This window comes from Wolffia australiana, chromosome 12 (genome assembly GCF_029677425.1).
Source record: "Wolffia australiana isolate 7733 chromosome 12, ASM2967742v1".
NCBI lineage: Eukaryota > Viridiplantae > Streptophyta > Magnoliopsida > Alismatales > Araceae > Wolffia > Wolffia australiana.
The window spans coordinates 15167550-15180383 of NC_135846.1; the positions used below are offsets into that span (position 1 = coordinate 15167550).

Sequence of the window (12834 nt, forward strand, 5' to 3'; positions counted from 1 at the left end):
GACTCCTCTCCACTCCCAATGCGATCGGGACAATGTATTGACGATGATGGAGGTAAAACGGGGTTCATCAAGAGAAGAAGGATATCCAATGTGTCGAGGACTGTGTGGATACGTCTAGAGGCTGCACACTTGAACAACTTGACTTGTCTTGCTTTGGGATCCAAGAAATCACAGATGTGATTCGTGCAAAGGTACTTCGTTTCAATGGTTTTATCGATGTCGTTCAATTCTGTTACGTGTCTTCCGCTGCGTAGAATCCTCATCTTCATCCAGATCTAGGCCTAGAGAACCCAACAATTGATGGGTACGAGTTGATCACAAAAGCCAATGGATAAGCGGCAGGCAAGTGGCATGTGGTGAAGACGTCAAATACATAGGGCAATTAATACACACATGTTGAGTGGCGCACGGGAGGCGTTGACTTGATGGTGACTCAGCAGCTCCCTGCCTAAAGCAAGGTAGGCAGACAACGAACATTATCTCTAGCAAAATGGGCGGCGGTGGCTCTTGCACACACGGGGCAAAGGCTCGGCGGCGGGTGGCAGCTGGGACTGGTGGGGTGCGGTTAGTTCAGGGCAGTAACGGTGCAACGACGATCCGTCGAGCATCAAGAGGGGCCTCGCGTCTTCTGGCGGCGGTGGAGAGGGGACGTTCGGCGGCAGTTTCCAGTGATTGAGATGGCAGCAACAACGTCTGGCGGCGCGAGCAGAGGTGTCGAGCAGTGTGAGCAGCCTCACAAATGGGCAGCGGCAGTGACAAGCCATCCAACGGCGCAAGTTGGTGGTGCTTGGAGATGGGCGGCGTGACGGATGTAGTATGTCTTGAGGTGCGACGTCTCCACGGCGATCTGGTAGCACGGATGGATCTCTGGTAGCCTGGTCGTCTTCGAGACTAGCTACGATAAGACGCGATAGGAGGAAAACAAAATAACAAACAAAAAACTTTAGTTTTTTTCCTTTTCAAATTTTCTTCATTGATCTTGTTTTTCAAATGGGGTATCTTCCCTCATATAGGGGTCCTTTGGGCCCTCTAGAAGATGGAGAGAGGCCCACAATTGAGGTCCTATGCCCCTCTAGAAGAGAGAGAGACCCACACATAGGACCATACATAAGCCCAAACACACAACAAACATAAACTCACACACTCGGCCCACATATAAGGCCTGCAAAAATAGTCAACCAAATACTAACACATACAACATGAACCATCAGGGCCCGTCGACTCGGCCGAATACTTGAAGGTCGGGTCTTTCACTTCAGCCCTTGCTCCTAAAGCTGGTTTATACCGAGTCTTCGGAGCTAGATGGTCCCCATCAGGTTGCAAGAAGGTACTCCTGCCACCTTCTGAGGAAAAGGATTGCATAATCATTATTTTCTCTGGATTTAGAGGTTCGAATAGACCAAATGGACCAAATAGACCCTAGGTTGTCTTAGTTGGATCATCCCATGTTTGTCTTATTCATCCTACATCAATCTATTTGCCCTATTATGCTGGAGAGCTAGAACTTTTAAAGTAGTATGCATAGAGAATAAATGTCAATCTACCCTCGCTTTACCATTCTTACCTCTCTTTCTCCCTGAATTTTATTCTTTTTTGTTTTTGACCCAGACAAATGAACCTTATATGGACCCTGAATGGGTCCAATATTATCCCAGATTAGTGTCTAACATCATAAAATAACAAGTCACTTTACTTTTCTATCAGAGTTATTATTAATGGGAGGTAGACTTTGCTGAAAATGTTGAATGGACCAGATCAATGAACCATGAACATGTGAGGAATGAGGTGAAAGTGAAAGGCACCAATGGAAAGTCCATTTTCATAGATTTGTCTTCGGTTTGCCGCCTGCTGCCGACACACGCCGAGTCAGAGTTCTCATTGTGACAAACTCTTCGGCTGCCGACGGGTGGATCCCGACCTGAGGTTGACCAAGAAAGTCAAAATATCAAATTCAGTAATTTACAGAGTCAGCTGGCTGGAGTCAACTGGGTAGTGAACCTACCGTGCTGTCGAGCTGGGCCTTGGTGGCACCGCATTTGAGTGCCACGGCAATGCCCTACAGGTTGAGCAAGAAAGTCAAAGATTGGGTCCAAGTTGGGAAAGAGGCTGTGGTGATCACAAGTGAAATGACTTGCCTGCATGATCTCGGGCGCATCTGGACCACACATCGATGCCCCCAGAACCTGATCCGTCTCCGAATCGACCACGAGCTTCATCACTGTCTTTTCCTGTCTCCTGTGTAGAGACCAGGGCAATGAAATTTGAAACCGGTGAGACGAAGAAGACAGATGATGGGGATAGAGAGTGTGGGACAAATTAATGTGATGACAGCAGGGAGGAATGAGTGACTCTGAAATGACCTTAAAAAGTCAACGTGGAGGAACGAGAGAGAACAGTATATATGTACACAATGAGAGAGGGAGGAAAAAGATGGATAGAGAGCGAGGGAACGAGAGAAAGAGATAGGAGGAGAGAGAGAGACGGAGAAGAAGAAGAAGAAGAAGAAAGGAAGAGGAAGAGGAAGAGGGAGAAGAAGAAGATGATGATGATGAGCAAAATAAGAAAAGAGGAAGAAATATAATAATAATAAGATGCCGATGACTACAACAATGATGATATTGATAGTTATTTATCAATCAATTTATGAATAAATGAATGAACGATTGGATAATGAATGAATGAGACAACCCCTGAAATTAGCTACATAGGCCATGAAGAGAGTGAGACATATAAATACGTAGACATAGGTAAAGTTGACCCTGAAGGCTTTTTTTCATGGAACTGAACTGGAGAGAGTGAATAAGGATAAGAAGGTGAGAAGACAGACCCTGAGATAGTGTTTTTCATGGGGTTGAATGTCGAAGTGAAGACCAGGAGGTCGTTCTTGCCTTGCTCCACAGCCTGTTCTTCGCTTAGACCAACAACAGAAAGAGGTGGAATACTGCAAGAAATAGACACCCATTATTTCTGCTTCCCGTCAGAGAACAACCTCGAAAGAATCGGCACCTGAAAACGGCACAAGGCACGTCCTTATAGTCCGGCTTCGTGGGCTGGTCCCCAAACACAGTTTTCTGCAGAGACAGAAAAATAAAATCTTGCCCTTGACACAGAGAGGGAGAGAGCAAGAAAGTGTAAAGAGAGAAGAAAGAATGCGTACAGAGAAGCAGGTGCCTTCCATGAGGGCGACAGGGGTGAGATTCATTCTGTTGGTGACGTCACCCACAGCCCAAATGCTGGGAATGTTGGTCCGTGAATACTCATCCACCTGCAAACATTTATTATTGCAAAAGGTTCACATTTATCATTATCTCCATTAATTAGCTTTTATATCGCCAAAAAATACCAAATTTGAGTCAACTCTGTTTCTACCTTAATGGCGCCAGCTCGATCTGTCTCCACTCCGACAGCATCCAAGTTTAATCTTCTAGTGTTTGGGCTACGACCTGCCATCGCAAACTAAGTCAGTGCAACAAGAAAGAAAGAAATAAAAAAATGAATATGGCATTACATATTTGAATCCTGAGAAAATTACAGACTCCAGAATATATTGATACACGTCAACTTGACGACATTTCACAAGCATTGGCTAAAGAAATTGTTCCAATTAATCCAAACTAGTAGTGAATATTATCTGATATTCAGCCACGCCAACCCTAGAAATCGGGTCGTTTCACAGCATGAACAGGAGAAGGAAAACTTTACCAGTGGCAAATAAAACAACATCGGCGGTCAGCACCTCCCCCTTGTCTGTAAGAACCCTAATCCCATCCTCCGTCTTGGTCAACTGTAAGAACAGAATGAGATACGGTTTGGTCCACAATAAAAGGAAGGTGACGCAATCAGGATAGCATGCCTCAGAAAGATTCGTTCCCGGGTGCAGCCTTATTCCTCTGCCCTCGAGATTCCTGGCCACGACGGCCCTCATTTCACCATCAAAGCCTCTGCACAACATATTTTACAACAACCAAGGTGTAAGTATGCAAGATTATGTACGTAATAAAAAAGATCATTAAAGTTATAATTATGATTTATAAACCAATTAATGGATCATCATAAAGAGTGGAGTCGAAATGTCCTGAGAAAAAAATACAGGAGAAGGACAGTCTCTGTCAAGAGAGGAAGGAAGAAGATAATGATATGACTCAATAGAGTACATGGCTGGGTATACATATACCCTAGGAGGGAGAGAATGATAAGAGGGCTAATTGGCTTATAGAATAGGGCCCATTAGCCCATAAGGCTGACTATCTCACTAACACCCCCCCGCAAGCGAAGTATGGATGTCATCCATGCCGAGCTTGGACACTGCACGTTGCAGGAGAGGTCGAGATAGTCCTTTGGTAAGGACATCAGCAGCTTGATCAGTGGATGGAACAAATTCCAAGTCAAAGATGCCCTCGTCCACGCGCTCCTTGAAGAAGTAGCGGTGGAGTTCCATATGCTTGATCTGTCCCTGTTGGCCAGGGTTCTTTGCCAAGGCGATTGCCGACTTGTTGTCGCATTAGAAGTGGATCGGGCCGGAATACTCCACACGAAGGTCATGGAGAATTCCGTATATCCACTGGCCTTCAGAGGCCCCATCGGCAAGTGCCCGGTATTCGGCTTCAGCACTGGAGCGGGACACTTTGTCCTGCTTGCTGCTCTTCCAACTGACAAGACTGCCGAAGACAAAAGTGCAGTACCCCGTGGTGGAACGACAGTCCACAACTGAGCCGGCAAAGTCCGCATCAGTGTACACCTTCACGGTCCGCTCCATACTCCGAGGAAAGAACAAGCCCTTCCCGGGGCAGCCTTTAGGTACGCAAGTACCCGGTTGGCCGCCTGACGATGGATCTCCAGCGGAGAGTGCATGAACTGACTGAGGAGGTTGACGGCGAAACTGATGTCGGGGCGGGTGTGGGTCAAGTACAGGAGTTTCCCCACCACCTGCTGGTACTGATATGCGTTCACCGGTGCTGAGTCCTCCCCCTTACCCAACTTGACGTTAGGGTCGATGGGAGTAGTAACCGGTGCACACTCAGTCATTCCGGTCAAGGCCAATAGGTCAACGACATACTTCTGCTGTGACACAAAGATCCCCCGGGGGGAGTAGGCTACCTCAAGGCCGAGGAAGTAGCGAAGAGGCCCGAGGGCCTTGATTTCGAACTCCTTGGCCAACGCAGAGCTGAGGCGGCCGGCCTCTGCAGAATCGAACCCCGTGATGAGGATGTCGTCGACGTACACGGCCAAGATGGAGACACCCGCGGAACTGTGACGGAAGAATAGGGAGGCATCCCCATTGCTCTGAGTGTAGCCCTCGGTCTTCATGACCGAAGAGAACCGACCGAACCACATCCGCGGTGACTGTTTCAGTCCATAGAGAGACTTCCGCAGCCGGCAAACGGTGCCCGGGGGGCCAAGGGTATACCCGGGAGGTGGCTGCATGTACACCTCCTCCGTCAAGTCACCGTGGAGAAAAGCATTCTTCACATCGAACTGTCGTATCGGCCAGTCGGGATGAGCCGCAAACGCCAAGAGGAGACGGACTGTTTCCATCTTCGCCACAGGAGAGAAGGTCTCGAAGTAGTCCACGCCATACGACTGAGTAAACCCCCGAGCCACAAGTCGAGACTTGAGGCGCTCGAGAGTACCATCAGCATGATGCTTCTTGGCATGAATCCACTTGCAATCCACCGCCCTCTTGCAAGGAGGAAGTGGGACGACTTCCCAAGTGTGGTTCTTGAGCAAGGACTGCATCTCCTCATCCATCGCCGCTTTCCAATGAGGAGAAGCAAGAGCATCGGATAGGCGACGAGGGAGGGGATGCGACTCAATGTGAGGAAGAAAGGACCGGTAGGAAGGGCTTAGCCGATCAAAAGAGAGATAGTGAGATAAGGGGTAGAGAGGTGTGCGAGTGCACTGACGAACCCCTTTCCGAAGGGCGATAGGCCATCCCAACTGAGCATCATCATCAGTAGACGAGGGTGACGCATCGTCCGACGGAGGAGCAGAAGCAAAGGAGGGAGAAGAAGATAGCTCCCCAGGGGTAGGGGGAGGCTCCCCGGGGGAAGATGGTGCACTAGGAGAAGGATACGGTGCACCAAGAGTAGGAGGTAGCTCCCCGGGGTGAGAGATGGACTTCCCGGGGTTAGGAGGTGCACTAGGGGGAGGATACGGTGCACCGGGAGGTGAGATGGTAGGAGGCAAGGGAGAGAAGGTGGCTGGGGACGGCGACGGTGGAGGAATGGGTCCCACAAACGGTAAGGGTTCCAAGGAAGGAGTCGAAGACACCTCAACCAGCGGAAGGCGTGGCGAGGTAGAATCACCGAAGTAAGACTCATGCTCGGCAAAGGTGACGTTTGCCGAGATGAAAATTCTCCGAGACGGAGGGTGGTAGCAACGGTAACCTTTCTGGAGAGAAGCGTACCCGACGAAGACGCACCGAGAGCTCGAGCATCGAGCCGTGGCGAGAGGGAGCCGTATCGTGGACGTACGCCGTGCACCCGAAGATGCGAGGGAGGAGTCCAGTCCGTAGTGAGAGATGGGGGAACGCCGTGGAGAGACGATCCAGTGGGCTGATAAACCCGAGGGGCTGGGAGGGGAGACGGTTTACGAGATGGGTACTCGTTAAGACCGCCTCACCCCAATATGCCCACGGAACAGAATAGTTCAGCAGAAGGGTACGGGCGGTCGACGTGACATACCCGATCCGACGTTCTGCCATACCGTTCTGTTCCGGGGTGGCCACACAAGAGGACTCGTGGAGAATCCCATGGTCAGCAAAGTACGTGGCCAGCTCGGTGTTGACGAAGTCCCGGCGTTATCGGAGCGAAGCGCTGAATACCTCGGCCAAACTGAGTACGAACCATGGTGCAGAAGTGACGGACCGTCGGAGCAACCTCAGATTTGGCGGTCAACAAGTAGACCCATGTGTAGCGGGTGGCCTCGTCAACAAAGATCTGAAAGTATCGGTGGCCCTTTAAGCTAGCCTGCGGGGCGGGTCCACAAACATCACTATGGATGCAAAATAATGGAGTGGAGGAGTGCGAGGTGGACGGAGAGAAAGATGAACGACGGTGCTTCGCCAGTTGACAGGCATCACACACGATAGTCTGAAGGTCCAATCCAGTACACATCGAAGGAAAGAGACGCTGTAAAACTGAAAATGGCGGGTGACCCAGCCGTTGGTGAGCCAACTGGAGACGTCCCATATGCTGCACATCCGCCGGTCGGAGTTGGCGGTGAAGCAGGAAGCACTGAGAGCGCCCCCCATTGTCCAACAACAGCAACCCGTTCTCCCGCGTAATCGGTGTAGTCCGACCCACCTTGTCAGATAGAAACATCCCGTCAGGCTGGAGGTGAAAAGAACAGGACAAACTGTCAACCAAACGCTGAGGAGACATAAGTATAGCTCGCAGGGCGGGGACATGAAGAACATTGCTGACCACTCCGAGGCCGTCTACAAACACTGCCCCAATTCCAGCAACACGCAACCGTTCACCACCGGCTGTAAGAACTGTACGGTCCCCACTATGCCTTTCGTAGGATACAAACCGGTCATTGAACGGGGTCATGTGTTCGGTTGCCCCCGAATCAAGAACCCAGCTCGTATCCGATACGAGAGGCGAGTAAGAAGCCGTACCACAATACCACTGGTCAGACTGAGGGAGAGAGAACGCACCAAATCCACCAAAATGTGCCGTCAACTGAGTCGGAGTCTGCATAGTAGCCACTTGGTCACGGAGACGGGCCAAGTCGGCTTGGAGCTGCTCAATAGTCGTCGGGCTGGTAGAAGAGGTAGAGGAGGAGGCAACCATAGCTTTCCCTTCGGTAGCCTCCTTCTTTTCCGGTTGTCGTACTGACGCTTCTTGCACCACTTGCGGAGATGTCCAGGCTTGCTGCAGTAGGAGCAAATCAGCCCGGAGGGGGCCGCCTCCGCGGGGGGAGCAGGAACGGGCGAGGGAGGCCGGGCGAGGAGGGCAGTCGAGTCACGAGCTGCCTCCGAGGAGAGAGTGCCAATGACATGAAAATGACTCTCCTCTTCCTGGAGTTCCTTCACCAAGTCATCAATGGAAGGAAGGCCTTCCTTGCGATGGAGGGCACGGCGCCGAGTGTCGTCATACTCCTTGTTTAGGCCATAAAGAAACCCCAAGAGGCGTAGGCGAAGAGTGTTCTGGAATGACTTGCACGTCGGATCATCCGTCGGCAAGTAGTAGTCCACCTCGTCCCATAGCTTCTTGTGTTCCAGCACATAGTCCGAGATGGACAGTGCGCCTTGGCGAAAGTTGCTGGCTTTAGCAACGAGCATAAAGAGGCGCCAGTTGTCCCCTTCGCGGCCGCAAAATTTGTTGGCCTGGTCCCAAAAACCCTTCACGGTGGAGCAGCGAGGGAACCTTTCACGGAACGAGGGTGCCAGGGAGGTCGTGTAGAGCCATCCAAGGACGAAGTGTTCCTCGGCTTCCCACGCCGCATAGTGTGGATGGGTCGATGGAAGCGGGGCTTGTGTGCAATGCTTGAACAGTTGGCGAGCCTTGAGAGTAGTCTCGACAAAGTGACGCCACTGTAACAAATTCGGGCCCTGGAGACACTTCGTGTCGGGAACCGCCGGCAGAGAATGAGTAACCTTGTGTGACAAGGGTTCTCGTTGATAGTCTGCATCGGTGAAGCCATCATCTGGGACGGCCGGTTGACGCGTCTAGCCCATGGAGTAAAGTTCCTCCGACATCAGAGCCGTGGTCTCTACGGAGACGGCTGTTGTGACTGAGGTTGCGGCCCGTGCGGCGGCTGCGGTTGCTGGCAGTGGCTGCGGCTGCTGCTTCGGCGGCGGCTGCGGCTGTTGGCTGTGGCTGCTGCTTCGGCGGCAGCTGCGGCTGCTGGCTGCGGCTGCGGCGGCTGCTTCGGCGGCTGCTGCGGCTTCTGCTGCTGCTTCAGCGGCGGCTGAGGCAGCTGGCTGCGGCTGCGCGCGGCTTCGGCTGGCGCGCGGCTGCGGCTGTGCGCGGCTGCAGCTGGCGAGCGGCTGCGGCTGCGGCTGTGCGCGGCTGCGGCTGTGCGCGGCTGCGGCTGGCGCGTGGCTGCGGCTGCGGCTGGCGCGCGGTTGCGGCTGCGGTTGTGCGAGGTTGCGGCTGCGGCTGTGCGCGGCTGTGGCTGGCGCTCGGCTGTGCGTGGCTGCAGCTGGCGAGCGGCTGCGGCTGTGCGCGGCTGCGGCTAGCACTCGGCTGCGGTTCTGGCTAGGGCTGCGGCTGGCGCTCGGCTGCGGCTGCGGCTAGGGTTTTGGCTGCGGCTGGTTCTCCGGAAGCTCCGCGGGCTGGCTACAGCTCGTGCTGTGGCTGATCTGTCGGTCACGCTCCGGGTTCGCTAGACAGCGAGAGGGTGATGTCAAACCCTAGATGGAAGAGCTCTGGAGCTCTGATACCATGTCAAGAGAGGAAGGAAGAAGATAATGACATGACTCAATAGAGTACATGGCTGGGTATACATATACCCTAGGAGGGAGAGAATGATAAGAGGGCTAATGGGCTTATAGAATAGGGCCCATTAGCCCATAAGGCTGACTATCTCACTAACAGTCTCCACTGGTTTCGAAAAGTGAAGGCATCAGATGGCTCTGCGACTAACGGATGGAAATTGTAAGAAGTAGGGTTATATTGTGATTATCCTTTCTTAGGATTCCTATCCTTAAATGGATTGGGAACAGTTATAAACCCATTAGGCAATATCATCACCCGAGAACGAGGAGAAAGACTACATATAGTCTTTATGAAGAAGAGATGAAGGAAATTTTGAGGTTTTTGAAGAAGGGGTCTTACTGTAAGTTCCCTTTCTTAGAATTCCTAAAAGACAGGGAACCGTTGTGAAGCCCATCAAGCAATACCGTTTGCCAGCCCAAGAACATGGACAAACGGCGAGGAGTGGAACTTTGAGGTTTTTGAAGGGAAATATTGTAATTTCCCATTCCTAGGTTCCTATTCCCCTGCAAAGGTATGAATCTGTTACTAAGCCCATTTAACAATTTGTGGCCCAATAATGTTGAGAAGGACTACAGATTGTTATCTTGGTGAAGGAGAGAGAGGATGGAAATTGTTTGAAGTATTTGAAGTTGGGATAGTATTGTAACATCCCCTTTTCTTGGATTCATTCCTATTCCTATATAAAGGGAGGGAACTGTTGTTAAGCCCTTTAAGAAACAACGTCTCTGGACCAAGAACGCGGAAAAAGACTATAAATAAACTCCGGTGCGCTAAATCACAGCTTACTCTACAGGGCTTTGAACAGCTTCGACTAGCAAGGGGTTCGATTCCCGGCCAAATAGTTTCTAACCTCCTATCCCAGCTGAATAGAGCCGCTTCATTCATCTGGGAGAAGAGAGAAGAGGGAAACTTTGAGGTTTTTGAAGTAGGCGTATGACAGTAATTTCCTGTCTTTAAGACTCCTGCCGCTATAAAATAGGTGGAAAATGTCCAAATTGAGTTGAGTTTGGTTTTGTTCGCTGCACCTCCTTCTCTATGACAGTTTAACAGAAACAATAAACGATGACAATGAAATCCAAAACAGATGACTAAAGCAACGGAGAAAAACCTTAGAGGAAGATCTTTTCGGTAGAACAAATCCACTGTTGCACCCATTCCACGCCATATTGAAGCAAATTCCACAGCGATGTACCTGATTTTATGGGGAGGAAACTATCAATAAACAAATCCCAAAAAAATAAAAATATTTATCCGTACCCTCCGCCAAAAATCACTGCACGCTTTGGAATGTCTTCTAAGCTCAGCGCTTCATCGGAAGTGATCGCTAATTCCTGATAATGAAGACAACAGTAGAATATCATTAAAGTGAAATCAACAAAAAATGTGTAATTTCCTCCCATGATACCTTTCCAGGAATGTTCACGAGTTGAGCTCTGCTGCCCGTCGCGATCAAGATGTGCTTTGCCTTATACTGCTTCTTTGAGCCATCTGGATGCGTAAGTTCAACAGTGTGGGGGTCAACTAACTTTCCTTCTCCTTCCAGTAGTGTAACGCCAGCATTATTCAGCATACGCTTGTAAATCCCATTAAGTCTAGTTATCTCCTGAGTCTGCAGACAAGATAACCGGTTATCTATTTTCTTAGAATAAATAAAAAAAGATTATCTGCTAAGCCCGACCTTGTTATTTAGAAGTTTTTTCCAGTTGAAACCAATATCATCATTGAGCTCCCATCCGAAGTTCTTAGCATCCTACATAAAAATTCGAAGAATATTTCATCAGCCAACCGCACTCTGATAATGTTTAACCAAGTTAAATACAAATAAATACATCAGCACACAAATTATGTAAAATGCCTCTAATTTTAAAAGTTGCAAAGGAGAATACTGATGTACTCTTACTTCAAATTCGCCTCGGAAGTATGCTCCATACACCAAAATCTTTTTCGGGACACATCCTCGTATTACACAACTGAAATGCCAAAGCATGAGTTCGATTATCTCTCCCTGAAATATGAAAGAGGATTCCAAGCCAAGACCGAAGCTTCTGGGCTAACTAAATCGGATCGAAACTAAACCGACGTTTTAATATTGTTACTCACAAGTCGTATGTTCTCGATTAAAAAAATATCTTTACACACACAATAACAGGGAAATTATCAAAAATGGCGGAGTAGAGAACTACGTTTCTGTAATTGAGATAACTTACGTTCCACCAACTCCTCCAATTACTTCTGAGCTTATGGGATGGAATGGGAGCTCACATATCGCCACCTAGGATCGATAATGAGGAAAAAGTTAAGATTCGGCGGTGGTAATGATGATCCAGAAGAAAGAATTCCGCATCGTTAAGCTTAAATCTTCATGATTACAAGTGTTTAATCTTACACGAAAAATTTACAAGAAATTTTATTAGAAAAATTTACAAGAAAATACAACGAGAAGGATTCCAACGGTTCAATTTTACGAAAAATTCAGCCAGCTTAAATTCACTACAAGAACAGTAGAATCACATCATAGGCTCTCATCTCACGGCCTTTGTTTTTATTTATTCCTTATTCCCTACCTTGGCACCATATCCCGCAGAAGTTCTGGACGCACGAACGCCCCCGCTGCCAGCTCCAATCACGAAGAGATCGAAATCGTACTGTTCTTCGTTACCCGGACCCGTCGCTTCCCCGTCAATGAGCATCTTTCGAGACATCTTAGCAGTACTATTTCACAAAAAAACCTGAGCCGATAACAACGAAGTCAATTCACAAAACGCACCGCTGATCCAATGAAAAAAGGCGGTAAAGATCATATACTTGCAGGAAAAATCAACCAAACAGATGATAAACGCTTTTTAAGCAGTAGAGGAAATAAAAACTGGATCTAGAGAGATGAACGTCGACCACAAGTCATACCTACCAAGAATTCGAAAGACGAGTAAAAACGAAAAGAAATTATGAAATCACCTTCAGGTAAGGCAGTGTGTTGGACACTTGGACTTCTTCCGGAGAATTGAATGATGAGATTGGGAGCTGGCGATGATCAAGAGCTCCATTTCACCGATCGACGGAAGATTAAATATAGTTGAAAGTGGAGTTTTTTTTATATAAAATTTATATAATTTATTCAACTTCGTATGACACCAAGGGGTGGTGGCGCAGTTGGCTAGCGCGTAGGTCTCATAGCTGAAGAGTGATCCTGAGGTCGAGAGTTCGAGCCTCTCTCACCCCAATTAATTTTTGCTCCAGAAAAAAATATTTGATTAGGAATAATAATATGCTAGTAGCGCTTTGATGAATACGCTAAGCAAATATGAAGCCATTTATTTTTCATCATAGAAAAATATTATTTGACTGGGAATAATACGACGCTTGTGTTTTTTATGAATACGCAAAATAA

The 12834-nt window shown here is 48.9% G+C and overlaps 1 protein-coding gene and 1 non-coding gene across 2 annotated transcripts; one reads left to right on the forward strand and one right to left on the reverse strand.

Moving 5' to 3' along the window:
- Positions 1 to 1669: 1669 nt before the first annotated feature.
- LOC144710175 (glutathione-disulfide reductase) lies at positions 1670 to 12533 on the reverse strand. Its single transcript, XM_078583864.1, has 17 exons — positions 12402 to 12533; positions 12011 to 12175; positions 11654 to 11718; positions 11347 to 11416; positions 11125 to 11196; positions 10852 to 11055; positions 10704 to 10777; positions 10555 to 10638; positions 3854 to 3941; positions 3703 to 3784; positions 3370 to 3443; positions 3158 to 3265; positions 3007 to 3071; positions 2828 to 2941; positions 2136 to 2235; positions 2003 to 2056; positions 1670 to 1918 (listed from the first exon to the last, which is right to left on the reverse strand). The coding sequence occupies exons 2-17, from the start codon at positions 12146 to 12148 to the stop codon at positions 1820 to 1822; spliced, it is 1491 nt and encodes a 496-aa protein (XP_078439990.1). The 5' UTR covers positions 12149 to 12175; positions 12402 to 12533; the 3' UTR covers positions 1670 to 1819.
- Positions 12534 to 12581: 48 nt separating this feature from the next.
- On the forward strand, positions 12582 to 12666 carry TRNAM-CAU (transfer RNA methionine (anticodon CAU)). The gene is given in 2 exon segments: positions 12582 to 12619; positions 12631 to 12666. It is a non-coding gene; the product is annotated as a tRNA-Met (tRNA).
- The last annotated feature ends 168 nt before the right edge of the window (positions 12667 to 12834 follow it).

Excerpts from the sequence above, each read along its gene's own strand:
- LOC144710175 (XM_078583864.1), bottom strand. The coding sequence starts at position 12,148 with ATGTCTCGAAAGATGCTCATTGACGGGGAAGCGACGGGTCCGGGTAAC. Across the intron at positions 3,266-3,369 it reads ATCGAGCTGGCGCCATTAAG|GTGGATGAGTATTCACGGAC; the intron begins GTAGAAACAGAG and ends AAATGTTTGCAG. Across the intron at positions 1,919-2,002 it reads AGGCCCAGCTCGACAGCACG|GTCGGGATCCACCCGTCGGC; the intron begins GTAGGTTCACTA and ends GGTCAACCTCAG.